At 43.0% G+C, this 27,483-nt stretch overlaps 1 protein-coding gene across 1 annotated transcript; it reads left to right on the forward strand.

Annotated features, from left to right (window-relative positions):
* The first annotated feature begins 113 nt into the window (after positions 1-113).
* ppil4 (peptidylprolyl isomerase (cyclophilin)-like 4) lies at positions 114-15,232 on the forward strand. The gene is made up of 13 exons (XM_006626174.3): positions 114-223; positions 660-727; positions 1,288-1,352; positions 1,864-1,981; positions 3,505-3,647; positions 4,209-4,305; positions 5,416-5,532; positions 6,924-7,048; positions 8,942-9,008; positions 10,874-10,985; positions 11,929-12,025; positions 13,897-14,032; positions 14,599-15,232. The coding sequence occupies exons 1-13, from the start codon at positions 154-156 to the stop codon at positions 14,839-14,841; spliced, it is 1,458 nt and encodes a 485-aa protein (XP_006626237.2). The 5' UTR covers positions 114-153; the 3' UTR covers positions 14,842-15,232.
* Positions 15,233-27,483: the final 12,251 nt, after the last annotated feature.

The following is a 27,483-nucleotide window of genomic DNA, read 5'->3' on the forward strand; positions in this document are numbered from 1 at the left end:
TCGGTTATGATAGCATGGCAATTCCTTAATACCGGTTTAACGAAGGCAAGGGCTGGTCCTCTGCACAACCTCAAAACAGACGAGAAGGTGGAAGTCTCGCATTGAGGTGTCGCTTTTTGATGACGTAAAGTCCGGTAATAAGCGCTTCTGAGCATGGCTGTACTATTAGAAACAACTTTAGGGGATATCGTCCTTGATCTGTACACAGAAGAAAGGCCCAGGGGTAAGACAAAATATCACGTAATAGCAAAGCAATGAATATTTCATTGCGATACATTTCGTCTCGGTTATTTGTGGAGACAAATGTTTGACCTAACTATGTTGTGGTAGGCATTATCGTAATTACCTCAAGTCGTGAGCTCTGTATATCAGGACGGCATTTTCAATTGTTTTTAATGATTATAATTCAGAATTTGTAAAAATAAGTAATGTTTGGTAAAAATAAAAGGCCTAGATGGGTATAGCCCAACTGCGTGTTTTCCTGAAATGAACTGACGCCTGTCCCTGGTACACTGGCGATTGTGAAGTTGCGCAGTCTGAAGTATCACTGTTAGGCATGTTTATTAACGTTTTGCTTTGTAGACAACGAGGCCGTTAAATGCAACGTGTTGCGATATATGTAGAAATAACATCGTTAATGCAGTTGTTTTCTTTTACAGCTTCCTTAAACTTCTTGAAATTATGCAGAATCAAATATTACAACTACTGCCTCTTTCACAATGTACAGGTAATATCGTTCAGTTAAATTGTTGTCGCCTTCTAAAAGTAAGTCCGTGACGATGAAGGAAACTGTTCTATAGTTCATTGACACTGCGGCGGCCGGGTATAACTCACCAGTATTATAAGGCAGTGTCTACTTTTGTAATGTGTTTAAGCACGTCTGAAGTATTAAGAAATCCACCTAGGCGGTGAATTCATCAGTAATGGAAGACGGAGATGGATACATCTGGATTTTCGATAGTCTTACACACGGACGGTTTCTGTTTCCTGTGTGTATGATCCTCTGTGCTTTATACATCAAGTCTTATAATGCACAGTTGTCTTCTGTAAAATTACATATAACCCTGAGTGTCCATATCTAAGATGTAAGCCACTGCCTGGAACATTTGTTGTATGAAATTCCTCTGCTTATAAATCTGTTTCATATTTCTAATACTGCTTTACTCTGTATTGCAAAGTTCTTGACTGTTGAGACAACGCTGTCCTATCCCAGTCATACCAGTTTTCCAGCACATAAGAGAACCCTTCCTCCACTTTCTCTCAGCTGTGTTGGTCTTGCCATTGCAGAGGGATTTCATCGTCCAGACTGGAGATCCAACTGGCACAGGCCGTGGGGGTGACTCGGTTTTCAGGTTAGACTTTTTTTTTCCTGTGAAAAAGGAGAGGGGGCACGGTTCGAAACAGCCATAGACAGCCGAAAGGCTCAATCCCTTACTGCCTTCTGGCACTCGATCGAGATTCATAATTTTAGACGACACCTTTGATATCTCAGCTGTGTAACTCAGACACTGGTGTTTTTACTTCTCAGCCTGCTGCGGTCTTATTGACTTAGTCCGCAGTATTCACTGTTAAAGTAAAACACATAAATGCAGGGTTTTTTTTTTTGTGACTGTGTTGTAGCTACAGTGTGTGTTCTGATTCAGTTCTTGCTGTTTCATTGTGTTTGCTAGACAGTTGGGTTGCTTTCCATGGTTGGTGCTAACCTTATTTTCAATTTGAGGGTTTTCTTGGGAGAAAGGCATCTGGTTAACAAATAACAGTAATCATACACTGGGGGCTAATGCTCATCAGTGCCTTTTTTGTTTTGTCTCTTATTATAAAGTGATGCGTTTTCAACTCGTAAATCCATTTTTCTTGCACCAGTAAGCTGTACGGGGACCAGGCCCGGTTTTTCGAGATGGAGAAGGCTCCCCGGATCAAACACAGGAAGAAGGGGACAGTTTCCATGGTGAACAACGGTAGCGAGCAGCATGGCTCTCAGGTAAAGATTCTGTGCCCTTCAACCAAGCGAAAACTGGTTAAAGGGCAGCCGCAGTCCCCATTTCTCAGACCGGTTATTATCTCGGTCACCAAATAAATTGATTGACGGTGTGGCAAAATTTTACAGCTCTGAATTACGTACAAGACCGTGAACTTGGTGATAGTTCTGGATGGTCCCCAAGGTGTCGCAAACCACTGGTCTCTCTGTGGGTGAGAGCAAGAGTCTGCGTGAATTGTGACATGAAGCGGCCCTTCCTGCTCACTAGTCACTGTGAGGACTAATGTAATGTAATGTACGAGCATATAAGTACAGGTTGTGTGTCAGACATTTAACCACAGAAATGTTCTCAAAGTTAACCAAGGCTGGACTGGGAAGGAAGACCTTTAAGGAATGCTAGATTGCTGTTGTAGATTGTATTGTTTGCAGTGGACTGGTGTCCCACATCCAGAGTGAGCCTGTTGCTTGCTGGGATAGGCTGCAGTTCCTTTATGCCCCTGTATTGGATTGGTCAAACAGTTGGTGCAGCCGTTTACATAACAGCTTTATTGTTATGTTTATTGTTAAATCTGACTATCTATTTAAATGCATTTACATTTTGTGAAAGGGTTAGATGGTATTTTACAGTAGAATAAAAGTTTAGTGCACAATAATTTTTTCAGAATTAGTATTACCATTCCATGGTTGTTAACTGGCAAAGAGCAAATACACCTTTGAGACACCTGAAGAAGGCTCCACAAAAGAAACATAGTGTTTCTTTTCTTCTCTTTTTGGCATGGAATAAACCTTTACTTGTTCCAAAGAGAAAATACTTTTTAAGGCTAAAACTTTATATTGCTTCCAGGCATCTCAGCACACTAGTCATCAGTAATTTAAGATTTTGTGTTGCAGTAGATATAGTATGGAAGCCTTCAGTTCTAGCTGTAGATGTAGTGTACCATTTGGAATGTAGTTTCAGGGTTCGGAACAGGCATTTTATGCAAAGCAGCGTCAAGCTTGGTAAAGGTCTGGTCTTTGCCTGTTTTTTAAGTTTTTCTAAAGGAGGATGTATTTTACTTATATGAAATCATATTGGTGTTTAAGCAACAGTTACAAAATTAATTAAACACTTAGTAAATATGACACCAGTTGTAAGAAGATTCAGTATTTAAACTTTGATTTAGCCTACCGGGTGTGTGTCTCTGTTGCTGTTAGGTTTTAGTCCAATAGCTCACAATAAGAATACTCCAAAAAGTAAAAATATGTTTTGCGAAAATAATTTCTCCCTGGCTTAGCTCTGGGTTTGGTCAATTTTAATTGTATCCTTGTCACTAAATTCACAACAAATGCAAAAAATAACTCTTATTTCTTTCAAAAACTTTATAAAAGGGAAGTCTTTTGAAATGTTTTATGATGAAGACATGATTTTTAGCAAGACTTGATTAAATGGCTGTAAACTGCTCAAATCAAAACATACATGGGTTTTTGAAGTGAAAATTCTCAAAAAATGTTTACCATTTGAAGAAGTGTTATTTTTCCCTCTGCAGTTCCTTATTACCACTGGGGAGAACCTGGACTACCTGGATGGAGTGCACACGGTGTTTGGAGAAGTGACAGAAGGTATGGATGTGCTGATGAAGATCAATGAAGCCTTTGTCGATAAAGACTTCATCCCTTACCAGGACATCAGGTGAGTCTCCAAGCACACACCCAAACATGAAATCCCACATGCCTTGTGAAATATTTCACACATTGTTTGCAAAAAATGAAACAACTACTTGCACAGCAAGTAAAGCATAATGAGCCTTTCTTTCTAATATTATTGACATGAGTCACTCAGCATTCATAAAACAAGTACAAATAAGTAAATCGAGGTATTATGTGTGTGCTGTTGAGTACCATTTTTAAAGAAGAAGTGAATGGATGTCTGTTTTTATGAAAATGGTACTGTCAGAAGCACTGTGCAGATCTTTGTGCATTCTTCTTGTCCAAAAAAAAGCTCTTCAGGGTTAAATTATTATATATTTCTAATAATTAGGAACCAGTTAGATGGATTGCATTTTTACATAGATATGAGTAAGTATAAAAAGGATCGACTGCTTTTTTTTCTCTTTTTCTTGCTTATTGAAGTATATGTATACCGTCTGCCTGTTTTCGAAAAGAATGTCATGTTTGAAATCACACATTAGGACCAGCGGTGTTTTGTGTGGCGGTGTCCAGAATGCAAAGAGTGTGTTCTTTCTTCCTGCAGAATAAACCACACGGTGATTCTGGATGATCCCTTCGACGATCCCCCTGGTCTGCCAATTCCCGATCGCTCCCCCGAACCAACCAAGGAGCAGCTGGATGTGAGTTCATCCTTAGACACCGATGGCGGTCGATGAGGAAAGAAAGTCATATTTATAAATGCTATAATGGGTATATGGGGTTATAACGGCTTTCCTCCGGTTTTTTCTTCTTTTCCCCCGCACTCCAGAAACATGCTGGTGGATTAATAGGCTTAATGGGTCCTGGTGTGTGTGTGTGTGAGTCCGTGTGTGCATCCGGTCCTCACGATGGACCGGAGTCTCCTCTCCAGGGTGTGTCCTGCCTTGCACCCATGTCTTGCCGGGATAAACTCTGGCTTCCCCCACAGCCCTGTACTGGATAAGGCTGTTAGAAAGCAGATGGATAATGATTCTGGAAAATATGAACAAAAATAAAAAAAAGCTCCTCACGAGCTACAGAAAAAGTCCATTGAAACCGTGAAATCCTAATTAAGCAATTCTCTTTTTCAGAAGGACAAAGGTTGGGGGAAAAATAATCTTGCTCTGTGATGTTCAGAACGACAGATTAGCTTTAGCTATTAGATTTATAGATTTAGCTATAAAAACATGATATTTGCGAATGCTTACAGGAGTGATAATCCGTGATTTTATTTTTACCGATTGTGTACTTGTTTTTAAGCACACAGCAGCTCCGCAGCAGCTGAACAAACCGGTCAGCTTTGTACTTAATGTTGTCTGTATCCGTCCAGTGCAACGACAGCCTCAGAGTGCTTTCCACAGTCACTTCATGGCAAACGTCGCCTTGAAAACAGTACAACAAGCGGGGCCATCAGAATTTTAGTTTTTGAAATGAACCAACTAACCACTAGTAAAGAGAGGGATTTTCAAATGTCTAGATTTTACATCTACTGTATGCAATGAAATAACACAAACTGTCAATTTCTATGACAGTCAATCAAAAAGAGAAGAGTATTTAGAGTATCTCAAACATTATAATAGTAACATTTATGGGAAAGTTGTAGAACACAGGTTCCTTATGCTTGGGGAAAATAAGGGACATATGCATAGGCACTCCTAACCCTGGCCTTTTCATATTCAGTCAACAAAGTGTTACAAAAAGTGTGATCGGCAGGAGGAGATGAACCGCAAACTGCCATGTCTTCAAAATGTCCCTCTTTATTATGTTGGCAGAGCGGTAGAATTGGAGCAGATGAAGACATCGACGATGGCCAGGGAAAGTGTGCAGAGGAACTGGACGAGCAGCTCAAAGAGAAGGAGGCTAAAACCCAGGCCATCCTTCTGGAGATGGTGAGGAAACGAGCCCGTCTGGGCACGGATAAGAGGCGTCCGTTTCGCCCCTGCTTGATGCTTTACAACACCCCTCCTCCCAGCAAGTCTTATTGAACTGGAGAGAAGATAGGTCTGTCAGTTGATTGATTCATACTGCTCCTTGGGATAAAAAAAGGACTGAGCTCAGGCTGAGTGATTTCATGATAATGCCATGTGCTCAGTGTTTTTTAAATTTGAGTTGACTTAAAATTGCCCCAATGACTGGATTGGCTGATCTGTATAAGTAGCCATTCAAAAGATATAATTGTACTTCAAGTAAAAACATGTAGAGATCAACCCACTTGCTGTGTGTGAATTACGGAGGTCGCCTGGCTGCTATCTGTATAATTGAGGATGGGCTGTCTGTGAAAGACACTGCCTGGAAGGAAGAGGTGCACAGAAGACTAGTCCAGAGAAACCAGAAAACTCCCTTTTTGTAGAGAAGGCTAATCCTAGACAGCAGAGGACCATCACTTTCAGCTGAGCCATCTGAGAAATACTTTTCGGGCTTCTGCAGCTGCAGCACGAGAAATTCCAGAAAGAGTTGCAGTCCTTCGCACATCAGCAGACTGTACTTCTCTGCCTGCATCTTGCTCAGAGGCCGTTTGCCCGTTACATGGCAGACAGAATCTAGCATCTTCCGTGCCCCGAGAGAGCCTCTGAGCTGGTGTGGTGGAGAGTTTCTTCCTCCGAAGCAGAATTCCATCTTGGACCGAGTGTTCGGCTGACTGGTGCGGTGCTAAAGCTGTTCGGCGAGGAAACGAAGTGTAGGGATGTAGGGAGGAATCTCCTTCAATACAGAAATGCCTTCGGTGCATTCTGAGGGCGATCCAGTGCTCAAGTCAACAGTGGTGACAAAGTCCTTCCATGGTGTGATTTTTGTGGGAGCAGCTCTCCCCTGCTGTCAACAGCAGACAACACTGACCTGGCAGCCTTCAACAGGACTGGTGGTGGTCAAGCATTTGCAATGTTTCATACTGGAAACAGATCATGAATGTTTCAGCTGTTTGTTTTTTGTGTTCACATTAACTGCAATTGTGCGTGTGGCACTAATGTTAGGCTTCAGTGCTACGTTTCTTTGTGCATTACTATGTAGTCGTATTCAGTGCAAAGTGCTTAAATGGTAAGAAGATTCTGCGAAGCTGGCTGGTGTCTGAACCACAAGCTCATCACAAACCTCAGCTGCCTGGAATAATCCAACTGTTCCATCAGGAATAACCCTTGAGCATCTCTCAGACCTTGTGCATTATGTAATGCAGCAAAACACAGCAGAGGGCTTTTAATTTACCCCTTTACAGACAAAATCCCAGTGGGCAGGACATTAGATTGCTGAACAGCAACCAGCCTTTCAAATCTTCCTTTTGCTACAGGTGGGCGACCTGCCTGATGCTGAAATTAAACCACCTGAAAACGTCCTGTTTGTGTGTAAACTCAACCCAGTGACGACGGATGAAGATCTTGAAATCATATTCTCTCGCTTTGGATCCATCAAGAGGTGAGACCGCATCTTACCTCTGCTATTCTGAGCACAATATAAAGTAGATTTTGTGGTGCTCTTGGCTTTCTGAAATGAGACTCCTACTGAATGAGCTGGTTCAAACCCACCTTCAGTCATAAAATGTATAAGAAACTCAAAGTGCTGTGTAAGTACACCCAAAGTACAGTGTACATAGCAGAAGAAAAAAGAGAGAAAGGAAAATATTCAGAAACCAAAGGTTCAGTTACAACATTGTGCATTTTCTTCTGCAGTGTTTGTTTCCAGCAAACTACAGCTCAGTTGGTTGTATTTAGAATCACATGATGTTACAACATGTAGCACATGGAAACTTAATCTGATTTTTTTTTGCTTTTGCCATGTTAGGTTCTAAATATTATTACCTAATTAGACTGTTTACAGTATGAACTTCCTCTAATGGGCTGACATTTTTTGCACACCATCTGAAATGTTTCATAATGCATTTACACTAACAAGTAAAGCATGTGTTACAAGTAGTGCAGATTCACATAAGATCTTATCATCGAATATATAATTACAGTGGAATCCAAGATCACATTAATCTTCCTGAATATAAATATTCTCGTGTTGCGATTATAGTCTGTATGTAATTTGAACATTATTTCCTTGCAAGATAATGCATTTGCTGTGTAATTACAGCGTTACTGATGTAGCCTTAGTCTAAATTTTCTTGGCATTATTTCATTTGCCTGGTTTATTTGCACAATTCTCAATGTGCGGTTATTCAGCTTAGCTCGCTGCTGTTGGCCTACATCAGGCTTGGAGAGAGAGAATGCTGATGTCATCATAGCTGCTCCAGTAGGATGAAGAGTACATGTGCTTCCTTTTGCGACATGAACTAAGAGCACAGGTAGCAGAGCTTTTGAGCTGAACAGAGAGCCAAGACGTATTGCTTTACATCCGAGCCTAGCAGGTGGCTGATTTGAAATACAAGCAAGTGGTAGTTGAAATGCTGCTGTAATACCATTAAGCAAAGCAGTTTGCTCAGATTGTTATTGTAAATGCTTTGCTGCATATATGGGTACTCTCCAGTTCATCTGGGACAATCTGTTCTCAAACTGACTTACCTACTTAAATAGACAATTAGAGAAAATTGAAACTTGACCACACCATTCTTTGAATGTGCAATGCCTCCATGGAGATTAACCACAGATAACAGCAATGTACTGCAGATTATGGCCAGTGATCTGTACTGGACAGCTCTCTGAATAGTGGCTTTCACAGGATTAGCCTGAATGTGCTTCCTAACCATGTGATTGCCACACAGACGCATAAAATGTTCAAGTCACCATAAACCTAGGTCATACTTTTTCCAAACAATTTTACAAAGATCTTCAGAGACCAGATCTATTAGATATCCTTAAGTAAATGTCCATTTCTCTGTTAACTATAGATATCGGACAGACAACATGTTCTTGAACAGGCCAGGAGTGTGCAGTGTTTGACCAAGCGTGTGCCTCTGCCTAGGGAATCCTGGTCTAGCTATTATTATAATAATTAATAATAATAATTGGCTGATGGGTTTATCCAGAGTGACTTACATTTGTACACTTGCATTTATGGCACCTTGCTCAACTAGCGGTGTCCTGCCTGACACTACTCCACTGCTGCCCATTAATATCACGCTACAGAATGCAGGGCTTGAACTCAACCCATTGGACTCAACCCATGATCCAAATGAGACCAGGTTCTGGTTACTCTTTTCACAAGCACTTTAATTATTTTTAATGTTTTTTCCACCATTACATACTGTAGCTACAGTAGACGTTTTGTAGCACATGAAGCACAGTTCAGTTAATGTTGTCCTTAATGCAGATTACATGCACGTTTTTTGGGTTTTAGATGTCAAATGTTTGCTTTCTCTTTTGGCAGTTGTGAGATTATTAAGGACTGGAAAACGGGAGAATCGCTGTGCTATGCGTTCATTGAATTCGAAAAGGTAGGGATTGCAACTGTTGTTATTGATTTAAATTAGACTGTTTGCAAAGAAAACCTTCTAGTTTCAAGTGATGATATTCTTATATTCTCTAGCATGTAGAAAAACGTGTGTTGGAAAGCCTGTGTTTGGAAACAGGTGTAATGTCACTTCACATGTCAAATTAAACAGTTTCTTGTACTATAGATGTATTATTCTGAAAACAGCTATTAAAGGCCTTGGAAAAGCTGATAGCTCCTTCCTGAGGTTTAGAAAATCCCCCAGTATCACTCATTATTATCTTAAGAGTACTAAATTGTCAAAACAAGAACACTATTGAATGTTTATAATAATTATCCTATTTAACGTAGTACCGTAGTGAACAATACAAAATACGTAAACTGCTGAACTCAGTGCGGCTAATTTCAAGGCAGTATGTTTCTCAACCACTTGTGTTTTTTTCAATCCTTTCTATCCCTGTCAGTTCTTCATTCAAGAGAAGTGCTTTCCTTATTTGTTTTCCTTGGGCCGCAAATATGATATTTTCAATTCCAGTAAATGATGCTAAAAAACATCCCAGACTCTCGGGGTAATGAGTAAGTTTTGCTAAAATGGCATCTAATGAAGAGGCAAACTGCTAATGGCACTTAATTAACGGTATGTAACTTTAAAAACCAAAAACACTATAAGTAAATAATACTAAGTAATGCTTAAATCAGTTGAATCAAATCCGGACCACTAGAGTGAATGAGTTTGCTTAATGCCGACCAGGATTTCCCAAGATTACTGAGGATCAGGCTTGGGATACGGCAATCCAAGCAAAACCACTGCAGCTTCCTGGGTGCGTTCAGGTTTGCAGTAACATCACTGAACAGCGCAGCTCTCCTGCCGCCACACTGAGTCGGCTTGCCCTCTTTCTCCCCGTGTGAACCAAGCGGTAAAGAAACGGTTAATGCGTTTCAAACTGAGCGGTTATAGTATGTTTTACAAGCGTATGAAGGAATAAACTAATCTGGAATATCATAAGTGGTTCAGGTGGGGAGCTGCGTCGGCATGCGTAGTCCGCAGTGGAACAAGTAACAGGTTTATTCCACGTTGAAAAGAGAAGAGAGAAAACACAACATTTCGGCTGTCAAGCCTTCTTCAGGTGTGAGAAAGACAGGGCAGAGGGCGAAGATATTTAATGTGGAATATCGTAATTTAATTTGGATAGGTGCTGTGAAACTGCTTTCCATGGTATCCTTCTGTATGAGGCTGAGAACTTTTTTTTGTACCACTTCAGCAAATTGTTTTTATGCAATTGCAGACTCTTGTGATTAGGAGATCATTAGGGGGATACATTGTCTTTCTTCCACATGTGCAACTGTGCTGCCCTAGTGTTTCAGTGCTGTAGGAGTGATTATACAGACAGAGGGCAGCACTTGGTCACTTTCTAGAGAACCTGTCCTTCATGTGTCAGGTTGCCAATGAGATGTTTTAAACAACCTCTAAAAGAACAGGGATGAAAAGAGCACCTCCAGATAATAAGTAGAACTCGACACTACACTCTGAAACATCTGCTCACTTGGATTGAGATTACTGGTATGTAGAGATGACCGGTCAGAAGCAGTTAATTGAAAATCATGTAAAGAAAAATAGTCTGAATGTTTTTTCCAAGTCGAGCCTGTATTTCATGACAGTTATAAAAAGACAAAATGAGTTGCAATTTTATGGGATTGTTTTTTTTTTCAATTTCACCCTCTACGACTCCCCCTGTATAGAAAATTTATCATTGTAGTTCTTTATACGTTTTTCAACAACATGCCAGTTTGTCAAACAGTGCATCTGACCTAGCGCAAGTGCTGATTTTGCATTTGGATGATAATCTCTTCATTCTTGTACTTTAACAGGAAGAAGACTGTGAGAAGGCCTTTTTTAAGATGGACAATGTGCTGATTGACGATCGGAGAATCCATGTGGATTTTAGCCAGTCTGTTGCAAAGATTAAATGGAAAGGAAAAGGCAAGTGACTTTCACAGTTTCCTGTAGATTAAGGGTGTCTGTAAATAACTTGATTCTAAGAGGTAATTTGCTGGCACAAAAATGCATTGCAAGCAGTAGTGAGAATGCTGTATGTAATGATAATGTGGAAACACTTCTCAGTGTAAGTGAGAGACCATTTTTGTATGAATCAGATCGGACCTATAGCGAGGGGCAGGTGTATCCTGTTTATTTCTGCGAGTTATTGAAGGTTACATAGTAGTTCAAGCAGGGAGCTGCGTCGGCATGCGTAGGCTGCAAAGGAACAAGTAAAGGTTTATTCCCTGATGGAAAGAGAAGAAAAGAAACGCAACGTTTAGGCTGAGGAGCCTGACACTTTGATACCTGAAGAAGGCTCCGCTCTGCAGCACTACTGCAGTGTGTTGGTCCTGGACTGAAATGATTATTTCATTAAATGTGTATTTATCATTTACACATTTATAAAGCATACCTCATGGAAACTACTTGAGTCACCAAGGTGTATGTTAAGCTTGGCTGAAAGCCAACTGGTGTGTTACTTCCCAGCACACAAATCACTACTGTCTCTGCTGGCACAGAGCCTGAGGTGACTCACCAGAGAGCCCGAGTCCTCCGGCTTGCAGGGTTACAGTAAGAGATTCATCACTCATGTGCTCTGCCAAGAAGATGTTTCTCTCTTTTTTTTTACCAGTTGAACAAAATTGACAAAGAAAACGAATATGCGAAGTCAGCGGGTGTTCTCAGAATACGTAGATCTAAAAGTGTTGGAGATATTCAAAACTGAAGTATTATTGTACTAAAAACAGCTGCTTCAGAAGGCAATGATACCAGCAGTCGGTAATTAGTTCATGTCTTTATAAAGAGATCGGAACAAACCCTTTCACTGAGTTTTGAATTCCAGTCCAGATATTAAAATGAGGTTTTTCTGCTGTGCTTGTTTTTTCAGGTGGGAAGTACACTAAAGATGATTTCAAGGCTTATGAGAAAGATCTTGACAGCCGTTCCAAACTGACGTTGAAAGACAAAGTAAAACCCAGACAAGAGTATCCTTTCTGTCGCCTGAGCTGTTGAAAGTGAAAATGGGAACCAGATTCACTGTATGGGAATTTATTGAATTTTTAGTAAATAATGCATAGTAATAATGTATTATTACAGAATACACAATGCTGGGACTGTATATTTGTATGTCTCTTTTTAAGCATTGACTTTGAAGTAATTTTATGCATTTATATAGTATACCTTCACCCATCATTTAGAGCCTTCTGGAGTAACATGCTAGTCCAGGGATCCCAACTACAGTGCTGGAGATAAAGTCAGGAGACAAACAAGACCCAGGCAGGCAGTCAGCATGTCTAGGAAGAGTTTTATTGGTTGGACTCGGGTCAGCAGGAACACTGACCATACCTTGGTCAACAAAAATCTCCATCTTGCCTGCCCCTGCTGCCCTATAGAAATAGGGTATTTCTATTCCCTGTTTTTATCTTGTTAATAAGATCACTTTATGGACCAAATACAATTTCTTGCATTAGGAATTTGTCTTTTCGCAGACCCCTGCTTGCTCTCCATGAGACACACAGACAGGGAGAAAAGCTTGGGGTCAAAGCACAGGGTCAGCCATTTATACGGCGCCCCTGGAGCAGTTGGGGTGAAGGGTCTTGCTCAGGGGCCCAACAGAGTAGGATTCCTCTGCCGGCCGCGGGATATGAACCGGCAGACTTCCAGCGACAGGCTCAGATCCTTGGCCACAGAGCCACCGCTCCGCTTCCCACTAATCTCAGCAGTCGTAGTCACAACACAAGGAATCAAATCAAAAACAGGGATCGTAGCCTGTTACTAATCTAGTTAATGCCCTTAGCATTAGTGAATGATTTCGCTCAGCCACTTCAGCAGCGCATCACTCATTCTGGTCCTGCAGCGAGCGAAAGGCCTGCTGGTAGCTCTGTTGCAGCAGGCAGGCTGAGGGCCTGAAGGGCATGTTGTATTGTACCGTGGGGAAGGTTGTGTTCAGCGTCACCTCTCTTTGCTACCACTTGAGGCCACCACTGCCTTAACCAGAGCCAGAGAGTCGTGGTTATCCCCAAAGGGCAATTTGTTTTACAAGACTCAAACTTAATCATTATTGGAAGTGCAATGCAGGAACCGCTCATAAAAAATGAATACGCAAAGGGTATAAATATAAACATTAGTGGAAATAACTGAAGCAGTAGGAAGCAATTAAAGGTGGTGAGGATAACAAACGATAAGGTGTGATTGACAGGGGAAATCAAATGACGTTTCTGCGATGAGGATTAAAGACCGTGCATTCTTGTCTAAGCGCGACCAACGGATAAAGCTGGGAGCTGAGGGGTCACATGTGTTGTCTAACCAGGCAAGTCGTGAGCAGGTGCCACAGCCTTGCTCAGCACGGGTTGAGCACTTCCAGTTTCTGAGGGTAGTTCACCTCGCTGCAGAGGAGCAAGGCAGGACAGCGACCGGGCTCTGCAAGTTGGGGATCAAGGAGGGACAGGGAGCTTCCGGCTCAAGATGAGGAGCAGAGAGGGCGGCTGCAGGTTTCGGCAGAGACTGGCGATGGGCAGGAGCAGAGAGGTTACGCTCGTGACCGGTGAGAATGGGAGTTTTTAATGGGATGTGTTCTGCCCAAGGCAGCCATCTGAGAGACTGGAGTGATGGAGTAGTGGGAGAAAAGACAGAGAGACAGCAGGATTCTGGATGAATTTGCACAGGCAGGTATTGTTGGACCTGAAGCTGTGTAGAGCAGTAAGCAAGGGACACATTCTGCAAATGAAGCCTGAGGAGAGGGTCAGATAAGAACCAGGCTGGGAATGTGAGAGGCAGGGGTTCCTGGCATAGAGGGACAAGGTGGTGGAAACGAAATCAGTCCTTCCTGTTTGGTTTTCCTGAACACTTCCTGAAGCTCCAGGTATGAACTCCTTCTGGGCGACGAGGAAGAAGAGCCAGCAGCAAGCCATCAGCATTCTGGGAAAAAGCACAAAGAGAAGAGGCACCACTACTCTGATGAGGAGGATAGCAGGAAGTCAAAGAAGGCAAAGGTAAAGGAAGTGAAGTCTACTTCCTGCACATGGGGAAGATATTATTTTACACTTGTGACACAGGTAGCGCAAGAATTTTTAACACTAATATTGAACTTGGAAATACTGCGAGTTAAATTGACCAGTTTCCCAAGATTTTCTTTGAACTTATTCTCAGTAGTGTTAGAATTCTTATCTGAATAATACCCGAAGCTGACTTCTAACCCAAATCCACTTTGAAGCTGCTTGTGTTTAATTCACAAAAATTGACAAACACGGGGGGGGCAGTGCACCACAGGAAGGGAACGTGGTGTCCTCCAGGTGCTCCAGTTTTCTCCCACAGTCCAAACACATGCTGGTGGGTTAATTAGCTTCTGGGTAAATGGCCCTGGTGCGAGTGTGCACGCCCTGTGATGAACTGACGTCCCGTCCGGGGTGTGTCCTACCTTGTGCCCATCTTTCTCCGGCTCCCCCGCGCCCCTGTCCTGGATCACGAGGTCAGACGATGGATGGCAGAGCCAGTCTGCCTGCGTGTCGGGGAGGGAGACCGAGTTCATTGCCTTCTCACTCTCTCTCCCGGCGTGCAGGACAGCACGGAGGACCCGCACAGAGAGCGGGGGAGGGGCGGGAGGAAGGCCGACAGGCAGCGCTCCCACTCCCGATCCCGATCCCGCTCCCGCTCCCGGTCCCCGGACAGGGAGAGGCACAGAGACCGGCACCACAAGCAGGGCAAGGCCAGGGAGAAGCACCGGCAGGAGGACAGGGACCGCAGGGATCGCAGCAGGAGCCCCAGGAAGTCCCGAGACAAGGACCGCAGCCGCCACAGATGAGGAGCGCGGTGCCCAGAACACCCCTCTCTCGCCTTCTGTTCTTTTCATCGTCGTCTTTTTTTGTGAGCTTTTTTTCCTCCCAGTACTGTGAGGGGGTCGGCACTAAGTCAGGCCAGCGGCTTCTGCGGCCCTTCGGGGCTCACCTGGAGCCTTCAGCAGGTGCGTCTCCAGCTTCTTTTATTTTTCCCCCGGGTGTGACGAAGTAGAGCACACTTCCCGTTCGGTGATATCCCTTCCTCGAACATCATCTGCCAAACTTCATGGTGCGATTTGTACTCTAATTTCAATTACCATTCTCTTATAACAGTACTGGCAAGCTCTGTATGTTTGTTTTCAGTTTTAATTTTTTGTTTTCTACAATTGTGAATTAAAATAATTGCCTTTTGTTAAAGTGTCGGTTTCTTTCGAGCCAAAACCATCTGCTTTCAATTGTACACCTTCAGCGATTTCTGTGCTAGCACATAATGGTGTCATAGGAATATAGTTCTTAAGCCAGGCCAAATGTCAAGTGAGGTTGACCTTTGCCCTACAGTTGAACTTATTTCCTCAGACTGAAGCTTGGGCTTCCCAGGTGGCTCAGCTGGTGAAAACGCTCGCCTGAGCTCATGTTGAACTGTGCGATCCAGGCTTCACAGGTCCGAGCCTGTGTCATGTCACTCTATGATCGTCTCCAGGGTTCCCCAGGCACATCAGCAGCGCACAGCTGTCAGGGCTCTCTCCCCGAACACAACGCCCCCCTGTGGCCTCTCACGTGTCTGCAGGCTTGTGGTGCAGCTGGTGGGGGACGCGCCTCTCCTTCAGTGTTGGGCGTCAGTGCCTGTGATCTGTAAAAGACCTGCCTCAGCTACCTTATTTTCCCATGTGCGGTCACAGGGTTTGTGGCCATGAGCCAATATCTGAAATCTCAGGTCCGGATTATTTCCCATCAGGTGAGCAGAGCAGTAAAAATAGCCAACTCTTAATCTATACATGAAGTAAAAGTAAAGAAATACTGTATACTGATGCTGGCCTTTTAGCCTAATGTAATAATGTTAAGACAAAGTCAAAATATGCTTGCTTGCAATGCACAAGTTTTTTTTGTAAGTTTAGTTATACATCACATGTTCTACTTTTAATGGGTGCAAGAAAGCTTTTACTTCTACATCATGTAAGGAGACGGAACCCTAGAGGATGAACATCGTTTGCAAGGCAATTTTTCATGCTTCTGAAAAATGTATAATTTTATACCTTCTAATAGTTCTATGTGATGTTTAAAGAATTCATCTGTAATTTGTCAAAAAGAAAAGTGAAGGGAATTGTCAGACTATATTTTGGAAAAGAGATGTTGGCCGTGAAAGAGATTAATCACAGATTTCTGTCCCAGCAAGGAAATGTGATCATAACGCAATAAAAGCCTGCAAGGCCTTCTGTCCTTTACACAAGGGCTGATTGCAGACAGGTTTTTACAGTGTTCGGGTTGCACGAGCCAGAATGCTCTAATATAGTCATAAAAGAATTAAATATCATTTATCATTAATAATAAAATGATCATGCCTGCTGACCTTACAATCTAGCCCTTTTCCAAAATAAAATGTGCAGAGGCTGAACATTTGATCTGAGCTACGTGTTGGTAAAAAGAACCTGAACCAGCTCCGCTCATCCCTCAACACCAACTGTAAGCAATAACAGTAAACAATAAGAATAATACCAGTGATTGCCCCTTTCCACCTTGTAACACCTTTCAGAAAATACTAGAAGACTAAGACTTGTAAGGCTGCCAAGGAACATTTACAGGTGGTCTTCTGTACCATATGAATCATTTGCCTCTTGTTTCTCTGGGATTCCCCGATATTCACTGCGTTTCTTAACATCAATAACTAAAGTCTCCTCTGTATCGAACACTAACGTCTGACTCGCATGGCATTCACGGGTGCTGGTAACACAGAAATGATGTGGCACTTTTGTTTTTTCACGAATGCGATAGGAAACACTCGCAACGCATTTGTTTAGAGTCTAGACACTAAGTCGTGAAAGGTCATGCGTCGACTGTAAAGCTGAATTGAGCCGAATAGACCCTCCGGTCTCTCCTGTACGTGACAGGTGCAGGTCCTCGGACAGCTGTCTCCACACCTGCTCAAAAGTGTTCAGGAAGAGTGCACCCCCGGATTCTGAACTGGCACTCTTCGGCAGTTCAGCTGCAGTGTTCAGGGAAAAACTGAGGAGTGACGCTGCGCTGGTGTTCGGAAGGGTTGTGGCCAGAAAGAATGATCTCCGAAGAGTACTGGACTGGACTGGACCCTGTTTCAAGAGCTGATCTCCTTAATTACAGTGGAGAGGATTCGTGCCTATGGCACCTGAAACTCAGGCACTCAAGCGCGATGCCGTAGCGATTGGGAACCCTCTCTCGAATGTTTTGAAAAAGACTGGGCTTTGGTCCTGTCCCTGATTGTTTTATACATCCAGTCATTTTGTGAATCTGAGTTTCTTAATGCAACAAGAATACTGTAAAAAGGCATAAGCGAATTCGAGCTCTTTGTTCGTTATCTGGCCGTTTTTGAATGTTTCTTCACTTTTCAAAACTAAACGAGTTGCTTAGATATAGAATGCTTTTGAAATCAAAAGCCTGCTGTGCAGAAATAGTAATTTCACTTAACTTTCCACATAAAATGTACAGTTTCTTTGTGTAGGGCTATAAAAGGTATTCTTCTGATATCTTATAGATTAATGCACTATGTCTCATCGATTATGACACCCATCAATTCTTTAACATGGGTGTAAGTTAAGGTAATTTGTGGTTAAAGGTTACCCAATGAACAAAGCCACTCAAAAGTTTTTCAAAGAGTTTTTTTTTGTTTAAAAGCATGGTTTTTCTTCCTTCTTGTATATCAGAAATTAACTTAACAATGTTTGATGTTTGAGTGAAGCTAATAGCATACTTGATCTCTGCGTGCTGAAATAAAAGTTTTCCAATAGAAAACTGTCAAATAAATTGAGCAAGCACAATGCAAGATTCAAAATCGTTTCTCTAAAAAAAAATCAATTTGAAGTACTTTATACATCCCCAAGGAGGAATATAAGAAGCTGAAGTCCATCCATCCCTTTTCTAACCCCTTCTTCCAGTTCAGGGGCACAGGGCAGCCTCTCCTGGCAAGCAATGGGAGCAAGACAGGATACACCCTGGACGGGACGCCAGTCCATCACAGGGCAGACACACAGACAGACACACCCTGGACGGGACGCCAGTCCATCACAGGGCAGACACACAGACAGACACACTCTGGAAGGGATGCCAGTCCATCACAGGGCAGACACACAGACAGACACACCCTGGAAGGGATGCCAGTCCATCACAGGGCAGACACACAGACAGACACACCCTGGAAGGGATGCCAGTCCATCACAGGGCAGACACAAAGATATACACAGAGACACACAGACACACACACCCTGGATGGGATGCCAGTCCATCACAGGGGACACACAGACACACATTCACACACCCTGGACAGGACGCCAGTCCATTACAGGCCAGACGCACAGAGACACAGACAGACACACACAGACACTAAGAAGCCAGTTAGCACTGTTAGTTTGTACTGTGGGAGGAAACCCATGCAAATATGTGGAGAACATACAAACTCCACACAGATAGTACCCTACAATAAAACTTCTACTCTGAAATAGCTATACAAGTAAAGTCAGGGAAAATGGTTTGTTTAATGTCAGGTTCTGAGGTTCTGATGGGTTTACCTCTCACATTCTAGGGCAAAACATCAACAGGACATAAACTGCCCCCAATGTTTCCTATGGGTAATGGGAAACGTAGTGCCATTGTGTGAACAGCAGTGCTGCTCCCTTCCTATTGTGAATACAGCTGTGCGCTTTTTTCTAAGAAAGATTTTTTCGGGGTATACAAAAAGGTGAAGGCTTTTTTTAGAGCGTGTGTGGGCGCAGGCAGAGTGTTCTCTGGGGAAAACAGCGTGGGCTCGCACTACTGACTTGATTATGAAGGAGGCTGTCTGCGGTAAGAAAAGCCTCACTTTTCGGTTACAAAAAGGATCAACACCTACAGATCTAACCGCTTGACAGTGTTTAAACAATGTGATGCAAAGACACGAGATGTGTGCTGGGGCCGGAGCAGCCTGAGGAAGTTTACCGCAATGAGTAGCTCACATTTAAGATATCCAACAAACATTTCACGAGGAAGTAAATCCGATTGCCGGTTTCTGAGTTCAGGTTTTTGGTGATAAGCATAACAGCAATGAAATGCTTCAAAGTTTGGAGTTTGGACTATGTAACAGATTATTGAGGGAATTAAGAAATGCAAAACAAACTCAATTTAACACAAGAATTGCTATGAATTCTTAATCCTAACGATGCATCTTCTAATGATGCATCATAATCCTTAATCTTAAAAAAGGGTTTCTTAATATTAATTAAGAATGTCAAAACCTGAAGTTGATTCCTAAAATAAGCCTCTCAGCAGAGAAGTAAAATTGTTTATCAGGAAACAAGCTTCCACTCCAGGTCAGCTTCCGTAGATTTCACATGGCAGTTAAAACACCAGGAAAAACATGCCTTGGGTATGTTTTTTCATCTTGGACTTTGCTATCTGGGGTTCCCCTACACGCAGATTAACTCAATGGGCAGCACCGGTGAGACTAACAAGTTCGATTCTGGATCACACAAATCTTTATCTTCCTCTTCATAGGCACATCAAACACCTGGTCAAAGCAGAGAATCTGGCTGAGCATGAAACAGGATGATCTTGGAATCTTTGTGTGTTCTTTGCATCTAAAAGGTGAAAAGCCCTGTCAGAAGCGCTAATTGATGCAGTGATCTCTCAGTTCTCAGTCTCCTTCGTATTCAGGTGAGCTGCAGTGGTGTGGCAGCTGAAGTAGTAATTGAGTGTCTGATGTCAGTGGGTATAATTGCAATGACTGTCGATAATATGTAACATGAAGCAGAATCTGCTCTTTGCCATCACAATTCCATCCATGCATCTGTTTTCTAACCTCTTTATTCAATTCAAGGTCGGGGGTGAGCCCAGACAAGTAATGGGTGCAAAGCAAGATACACCCTGGACAGGACACCAGTCCATCGCAGGGCACACACAGACATTCAGGCCGAATTGCCCAGAAGTTAATTTAATTTCCAGTATGTCTTTGAGCTGTGGGAGAAACCCAGAGTTCCCAGCACAAACCCACACAAACACAGGGAGAACATGCAAACTCCACGCACACAGCGCCCTAGGAATTGAACCCAGGGCCCCAGAGCAGTGAGGTAGCAGTGCTTACCACTGTCCCACCATACTCACTTCATTTTACTGTAATGAAATATTACCCACTTATATTCGATATTGTTTCAAAAATCTAATAAAATGCCAAATCAAGTGCCTTCTTGCAATTAACCTTTAACACAGACACTAATTGATAGAGCAGGTTTAAGAACAGAACATTTTATTTGAAGGTTCCTTCATTGGACGGCAGACTCGCTTTTCCACTCCACCCAGATTTTCCTCTGTTTTGGTATTCAATGACAATTCTAGATGGTTCCTTTGTGGTAAGTTGAACGAAGAGCTTGCAATGCAATGCAGGAAGCAAAAGGTTTCACAGACGTCAATCTGCCAGGTTGAAGGCTGTGTGGTTTGCTGTTAGCTGAATGTTTTTTTGCTTTTTTATCACATAACCTATTCAAATCAGAGGTTATAGTTTATTTTTATCTGGGGGGGGGGGGGTGTTTAGTAGGTCTGGAACGCTTCTCCCTCCTGTCTGTGATGCACGAGCTCTGCACCACTTCGCTGATAGCAATCTGGTGCAAACTTCTGTGTGTTCAAGATGTATTCCCCATTACAATCAAAAAAGGGATGAAGAAGATGTTTTATTTCAGGAACACCTTAAACACCTTTATCCCTTACCGGGTCGGGGGGGCAGCCAGAGCCTATCCCAACAAGTAAGAAAGGTGGGATACATCCCGGATAGGATGCCAGTCCATCCCAGGACAGACACAGACATGCTCACATCTAGGGCCAATTTTCCCAATTCGTCAGTTAACCCTCCAGGATGTCTCTGGACTGCGGGAGGAAACCCCCGTGAACACAGTGGGAACATGCAGACTCCACACAGGCAGCACCCCTAGGTCAAGAATTGAACCTGGGGCCCCAGCACTGTGTGCCACCCAAATCGTCTTCGTGGTTTGTCTGAATAATGTTTAATTTTGCTAACTGTCAAAAGTACGTCAGTCTAAATCACATATTTGTGTGATTTTGGTGCCGACTGAGTTCAAAATTCAATTGAAACAAATAAAAAGAAGCTTTGTGGGCCTTTTTGGTTATAAACACAAGACCAATTGAGTCCGAAAGAGAGTTCTGATTTAAGCACCATAAGCCTAAATGTGATAAAAATCATTGACCTGGGTATTCAAAGAATGTCCACTGCTCCAGTATGAATCCAAAGCTGCTATTTAAAATAAACCAGAAACCAGAAGATTTGGAGCATTGTTTCTTTTAATGCAAATATTCTAGTAGTGATTCACCACGCTATTGTACAGTTGTTGCTTCTAGAAGGAATCCAATTATTTTTTAATCCCTCATTAACTCTGCCTACATACAAAACCAGATCTTAAACCTCTTTTATTATATAATTGTTCACTTCCCTTCTTACAATGTCCGAACATTATTACGGAGTAACTTTGCTCTTTGAGTTTGGAGTGTCAATCAACTTTGCAATGTAACACTCTTGACTGACTGGTCTACAGTTTCTTCACAGTAGGACTGGAAAGGATGTATCATGATTAGAGTAAAAGTGATTATCAGGCAGAGTGCTTACACACCTAACATTATTTTAGAAGTGGATAGTCATACCTAACTGACTAGAATTCTTTGCAGACCAATTGATAATACTAAAACAAAGACACACAAAAAATAATTCAACAATTAAAAGATGCTGGTACCCAAAATGTCATATGTACTTTCATTCAGAAGTGGTTTACAAAAAGGAACAACTGTATTTGAGGGTGTATAGCCATGGATTGGGCACATGTAGGTATTGCTGCACCTCAGGGATCAATTCTTGTCCCATTGATCAATATCTGTGATTTTGTATCTGACATAGCTGTCTAATTCAGTTTTCAAGAGATAAAAATCAAACACAGAAATTCATTTCAGACAGAAAGCAAGAAATATTTCTGTACACAAAGTGTCGAGTGCATCAGAAATCGACTCCCTACATATGAGGTTAAGACCGAAACTCTGGGCTGTGTCAAGGAATTTTAGATTAATTTAGCTACTAATCTGCCAAATGAACAACATGGGCTTCTTGTTTGCAATCTTCCTTGTTCTTATAAGATGTTCACAGCAGTATTACAGGTTTCATAATTAAATACTGATATGTATTGATACACCTATAGATGACTATAAAGTGTCTCGAAGAGATCAGCTACAGTGAGTAACAACTGGCAGTGTAAACATTTCGAGAATCACAGCAGAGGGGATGTTTGTTGAGATGCAGGGGGTCCGGATTTAGTGATCAAAGCAATTGTAAAGTTCACCTTGGTTTAGTTAAGTTCTGGGTAAATGATAAAGTGTCAATCAACAGTCCAGAAAGTCATCATATAAGATCAGATCAAGTCCGAGAAAGAGAACAGGGGGAAGGATAGACAACAAGAGAGAAGAGACCGCAGGAGAGAGGTCTTTGTTTGAAAGCATCCGAAAAAGACCTGATTGGAGCTAAGTATTTGAATCTTGCTAAGAGAGCTTTCTATTCTGTCGTTTTTAGGGAACGTGGGCGTCGTGAGTCGAGAATACCTCGGTTAAAAACAGCCTTTCCTGCCTGGGGGTGCACTTTCAGCCCAGGGAGATCCCACTTGTTTTGTGTCATCCGGGTTTACAGAGGGAGAGATTTAGCTGCAGATTGTGATCTATTCAGTTTAGAAAGCAGCTGATTTCTGATCCTGGCCTGTGAAGGCATCGAGAAGTAGATACTTGGTAAGAGTCTGGGGTTTTCTGGGTGGACAGAACACCAGGCCTCTGGGACCCCTTGTCTGTACATGCTGTATACATGCAGAAACCTTTGTGTGGTATGTTTAGATTGTGTGCAGTGTTTGCATTGTCACCGTTAATAAATACCTGTTCAACCAAGTATGCCTGAATTATTACTTTTTTCACCAAAAAACTGTGCCAGAGAATAAAGAATTCATGTGCCTCTAATTATACCGACAGTTTGGGTACAGTTCTGGAGAAATCACTGAAAAGCAGGGGGTTATGATGATTTATTTTAGTTATGGACCAAGCCGCTCAGTCAGTTCCTGTTTTCACCATTGTCTTAACCCTCCCCCCTTGTCACAATATCCCACACCATCCCTACAGTTGTGGAGGTCCGGGATTGTGATTTTAAATCCCACTCTTCCTGCTTCCAATCGGATGAGCACATTGGGCAATCAGGCTCATCTATTGCGCCGTGCCGTGATTGCTCTGCTCCGGTCCCTGACGTGCAGGAACCGTAGTGAAAGGCAAGCCGAGCTCCAAGCGCAGGGCCTCGCTGGGACACGGAGGAAGACACCTGCGGCTCAGGGGGCGAAGCGATCGGGCGGAGAAGAGAGAATTCCCCGCCGACTGAGCGCTCCTGCAGCGATGAAATAAGGAAGAGAACCTGAGCATGAGCTCGGCGTCGGAGCGCTGAACAGGCAGGGAGTTCACCTTAAACAAGGAGCTCAGTTGGATGATCGGGGTGCGCCTGATTAATAACTTAACGAAGGCCGGGAGCAAATCTGCCCGGGGCTTACGCGGGGGGCCCGAGTCCCCGCGCGAACGCGTTGGTTGTCGGGGGCAACACCGGGACCCGAGCCGCTCCGAACCCGGGTGTAACCGTGACAACGCGGCGAGAACGACACGTGACAGGGGAGCAAGCAACAGGTCTGTTCCCTGCTGAAAAGAGGAGAAAGCAAGCACAGCGTTTTTAACAGTAGGCACAGTAGGTCTCTCTCGATTTGCAGCTTCTTGCGAACGAGGAGAGGAGAGGCTTCAACGTGTCCAATTAAGACAATCATAAATTCAGCCAGGTATTGAGTTGCTCAGGCGGAAGGAGAGCCATGAGCCTTCGAGCCCTCCTGGACTGCAGCTGTGCCCCCTGACATACCAGCTTTGCCACGAGTGCTTCAGTGTTTCTGTCATGTGCAGTGTCGACTGCCTTGATTATTTAAATTACCTTCAGCCAAGTAGCGTCAGAGGTCAGGGTTACTGAAGGGCTGCCCGACTATCACCACACTTCGAAAACAAATACACAGGCGCCTTTACTGCAAAACTCTGGAAACGCAGGCACATTACATCAGAGAGAGAGAGTAACGCTGAATATTTGCATAATGCTCTTCACTGAAGGGCCCCTAAACTCTCTACAGAAGGAAGGAGCCTCATTCATCCAGCACTGCAGTGCGGGACTCCCTTTGGTACGACTGCAGCCATTGTGCACCACAGCAGATCGGAGGGAGACCAGCTGCTGGCTGACGTGAGGAAAAGAGAGTGCACCACCTTAAGATTCTGTGCTTTTCCATATGGAGCGACATCGGACTTTCACATAGCCCTCACCAAGTCCTAAGAGCAGTTAAATCCAATTTCATGTCATCACACGGATGTTGTAGAATTGTACGGGATCCTATCCAATCGGATTAAGGCAGCACATTAGGAATGCCGGCCTTTACGCCCCTCCACTTAATGGCAATGGGAACTGTGGTCCAGGGGGAAGACGGCTCCACCCACTTACTCAGTTTGGTAAATGAATCAGATCCACATGGATCAGTTTGCTTCCTCGTCCTGTGGCGTTCTGTGAATGATCCTCCCATGCATGCCCAGAGACACCAATTCTTGCGTGTGAAAAGTGCACACTGAAGGGAAATGTCTTTCTGGATATGAAAAACAGGATGTTTATTTCAAACACTGTCTCGTGAAAATAGCTGCCATGCTATATATGGCTGTCTGACAAACATGCACATTTGAATCATTGCTGTCCATCTGTTCGTGATGTAGCTGTTTTTTCATTCAGATATGCATGACTACAAGCACTCTTTCATACCTTCAAAACTGGATAGACCGGTTCTGAGCACGAGAAAGCTCATTCATGCCACTCTCTTGCAAAAGACCAGTGGAACTCTATAACTTGTGAATTTGTGGGAGTATTGCAAGGTGATTATCAGTAGCAAAAACCACAATTTGCATATTCCAGCAGTATCGTGCTCGTTTTGGGTTTTCTGGAGATAAAACAATGACAGCAATTTGGAACATGAAAAGAAGTTGCCAGTAAGACATTCAGCATCACTCTTGGCTGATGATATCACTGAGCTAGATTGCTCTGAAGCCTGCAGAAATCAGTTTGCTTTAAAATACAGGAAAATATGAATGGAAAAGGAGTCAGGAGAGCTACTCCCATTACGATGGTGCTTTCAAATACACTGAAAGAACGCGTTGTTACATTTTGTGTGTATCGTGTTTTGTATTGTGTTATATTCACTTTCATTGGCTATTATTTGTCATGCTAGCTTAGTACATAAGGAAACAGCGGCCCCTGAGAACACGTTCGACATTTGGATGGAATAAAGCAATACAGAGACGTACAGCTGCTTGGTTTTATTGTTTCCTCAGCTGAGCCACTTCCTCCATAAACCTCAAATCAATCACTACTGTATAAGAACAATAACAACAAAAACAGAACCAACAGGATAACATGGTAAACAAAATAATAATCAGAGGGACGCTGACTATTACAAAAATGATATATTTTTATTATGTGTTTAAGGTATACTGCATGTGTTGCTCCTTTAAAGTTAAGTAGCATCTGGCACTGGGGCAAATTCCCATAAACTTTTGTTGACATAGCAATAAAGTATTGAATCTTGAATTGTAATATTTTAAAAAATCAATCTTATCCAGAGACAGAATTTCTCTACCTTGGACTTAAACCACTAAAAGCACAACGACCGTGCATGAAGGCTGTGTTATTGTGTTGAGTTATTGTGCGATTGCAGCCACTGAAGCCCCCAGGCCTGTTGAAACCGAACACGGTGATTGGATGTGGGCTCTGCATTGAGCTTTGAGGTCTTTTGTAAAGGCTTGTTAACAGGAAAACCTGTCGGATGTTCAAAAGCTTAAATTTTTCAGAATTTCTTTAGATTTTTGAGAGCGCAACAGCTTTCTAATAAATAAGGGATCTACAGTATGTAGTTTGAAAACCGTCTCCCTATACTTGTGGGGCTCTGTGCGCCATTTCAAAAGTGAGGACAAATCTCAGGACAATTTTTTTTTTTATTTATTTTTATAAAATAAACTTTATTCCGAAAAAAAAAACATCTCAAAAGGAAAACATCTCACACAATAAAACTCCACAAGTTAAAACAACGGCGGAACGGCGGTGATTGTCCGTTATCAATCCTTGCAAGGGTGGGCGGATTTGCGCTATTATGAGTGTCCCTCCAAACCCTACCGCTTGCTGTAACCCATTAATCCCTGTACAGGGTCCATAGGCCTTTCCAGTGCTCCTTTGCCGTGGGGAAACCCCATTTAGCAACATCGCGCTTCATCCTCCTCCTGAGGTCCGCCAGGATCCTCTCTTCCAGCTCCCTCGCTCCCCACTTGTTGTTGTGCCGGATGAGATTGTTCCTTGCGTCCCACAGGCCTCAGGACAATTGCCTTACTTCCTGGCCTTGTCCCCACTAATTCTGCCTCTCAGGATCCCCACCACACCTCATATTGGCGGAGGCTCTGTGGCTAAGGATCTGCACCTGTGGCTGGAAGGCTGCTGGTTCAAATCCCGCGGCTGGCAGAGGAATCCTACTCCTTTGGGCCCCTGAGCAAGGCCCTTCACCCCAACTGCTCCAGGGGCGCTGTATAAATGGCTGACCCTGCGCTCTGACCCCCAGCTTCTCTCCCTGTCTGTGTGTCTCATGGAGAGCAGGCTGGGGTATGCAAAAAGACAAATTCCTAATACAAGAAATTGTATGTGGCTAATAAAGTGATCTGATCTGATCTTGTTTTTATGGGTAGGCTGTCCATCCCTCAGCCAAGCTTGTCAATGACCAAACAGACCAAATATCTCAGATTGATCTGTCACTGAAATTGTCAACACTCTAAGTAATTATCGTTATTATTATGTGTTTGGACGGCAGATACCCTCAACCAAGGTGGCTTGCAGGCACCGACAGTCAATGCAGTGGACTTTTTTAAATCAACAGTGAAACACGAACCAAAGGGCGTTTATGGAAACTAAGGGGAAGTGCCTGTAAATCTTAGCAAGGGAGGCACTTCTTTACACAAAGGGGTGCAAGGGTCTGCAACAAGATGGCAAACCATGTTGCCGATGCCGATACTCTGGCTTCTTTGATGAAGATGAGATTGTTGTATTAATTAGCAATTGAATAACAGAATCAGGTGGATTGGCTAAATGCAGTAATGAGACGTGCATGTAAGAACGAGACAAGGTTGCTGAAACCCCTAGGTTGGTCTGTGTTCTCGTTTATTTTAAATCTAGGACATCATTAGATCTGCATGACAGTCTTATTATATGAACATGACCTGATTAATTATCAGGTTGTTGCTGACCTGTTGCTGGAAATTTAAAAAAAAGTATTGCCATTGTTGTGACAGAATTGGAAATTGAAAATCAGTTCCAGAAAAGGTTT

This window comes from Lepisosteus oculatus, chromosome 2 (assembly GCF_040954835.1).
Source record: "Lepisosteus oculatus isolate fLepOcu1 chromosome 2, fLepOcu1.hap2, whole genome shotgun sequence".
In the NCBI taxonomy this organism is placed as follows: domain Eukaryota; kingdom Metazoa; phylum Chordata; class Actinopteri; order Semionotiformes; family Lepisosteidae; genus Lepisosteus; species Lepisosteus oculatus.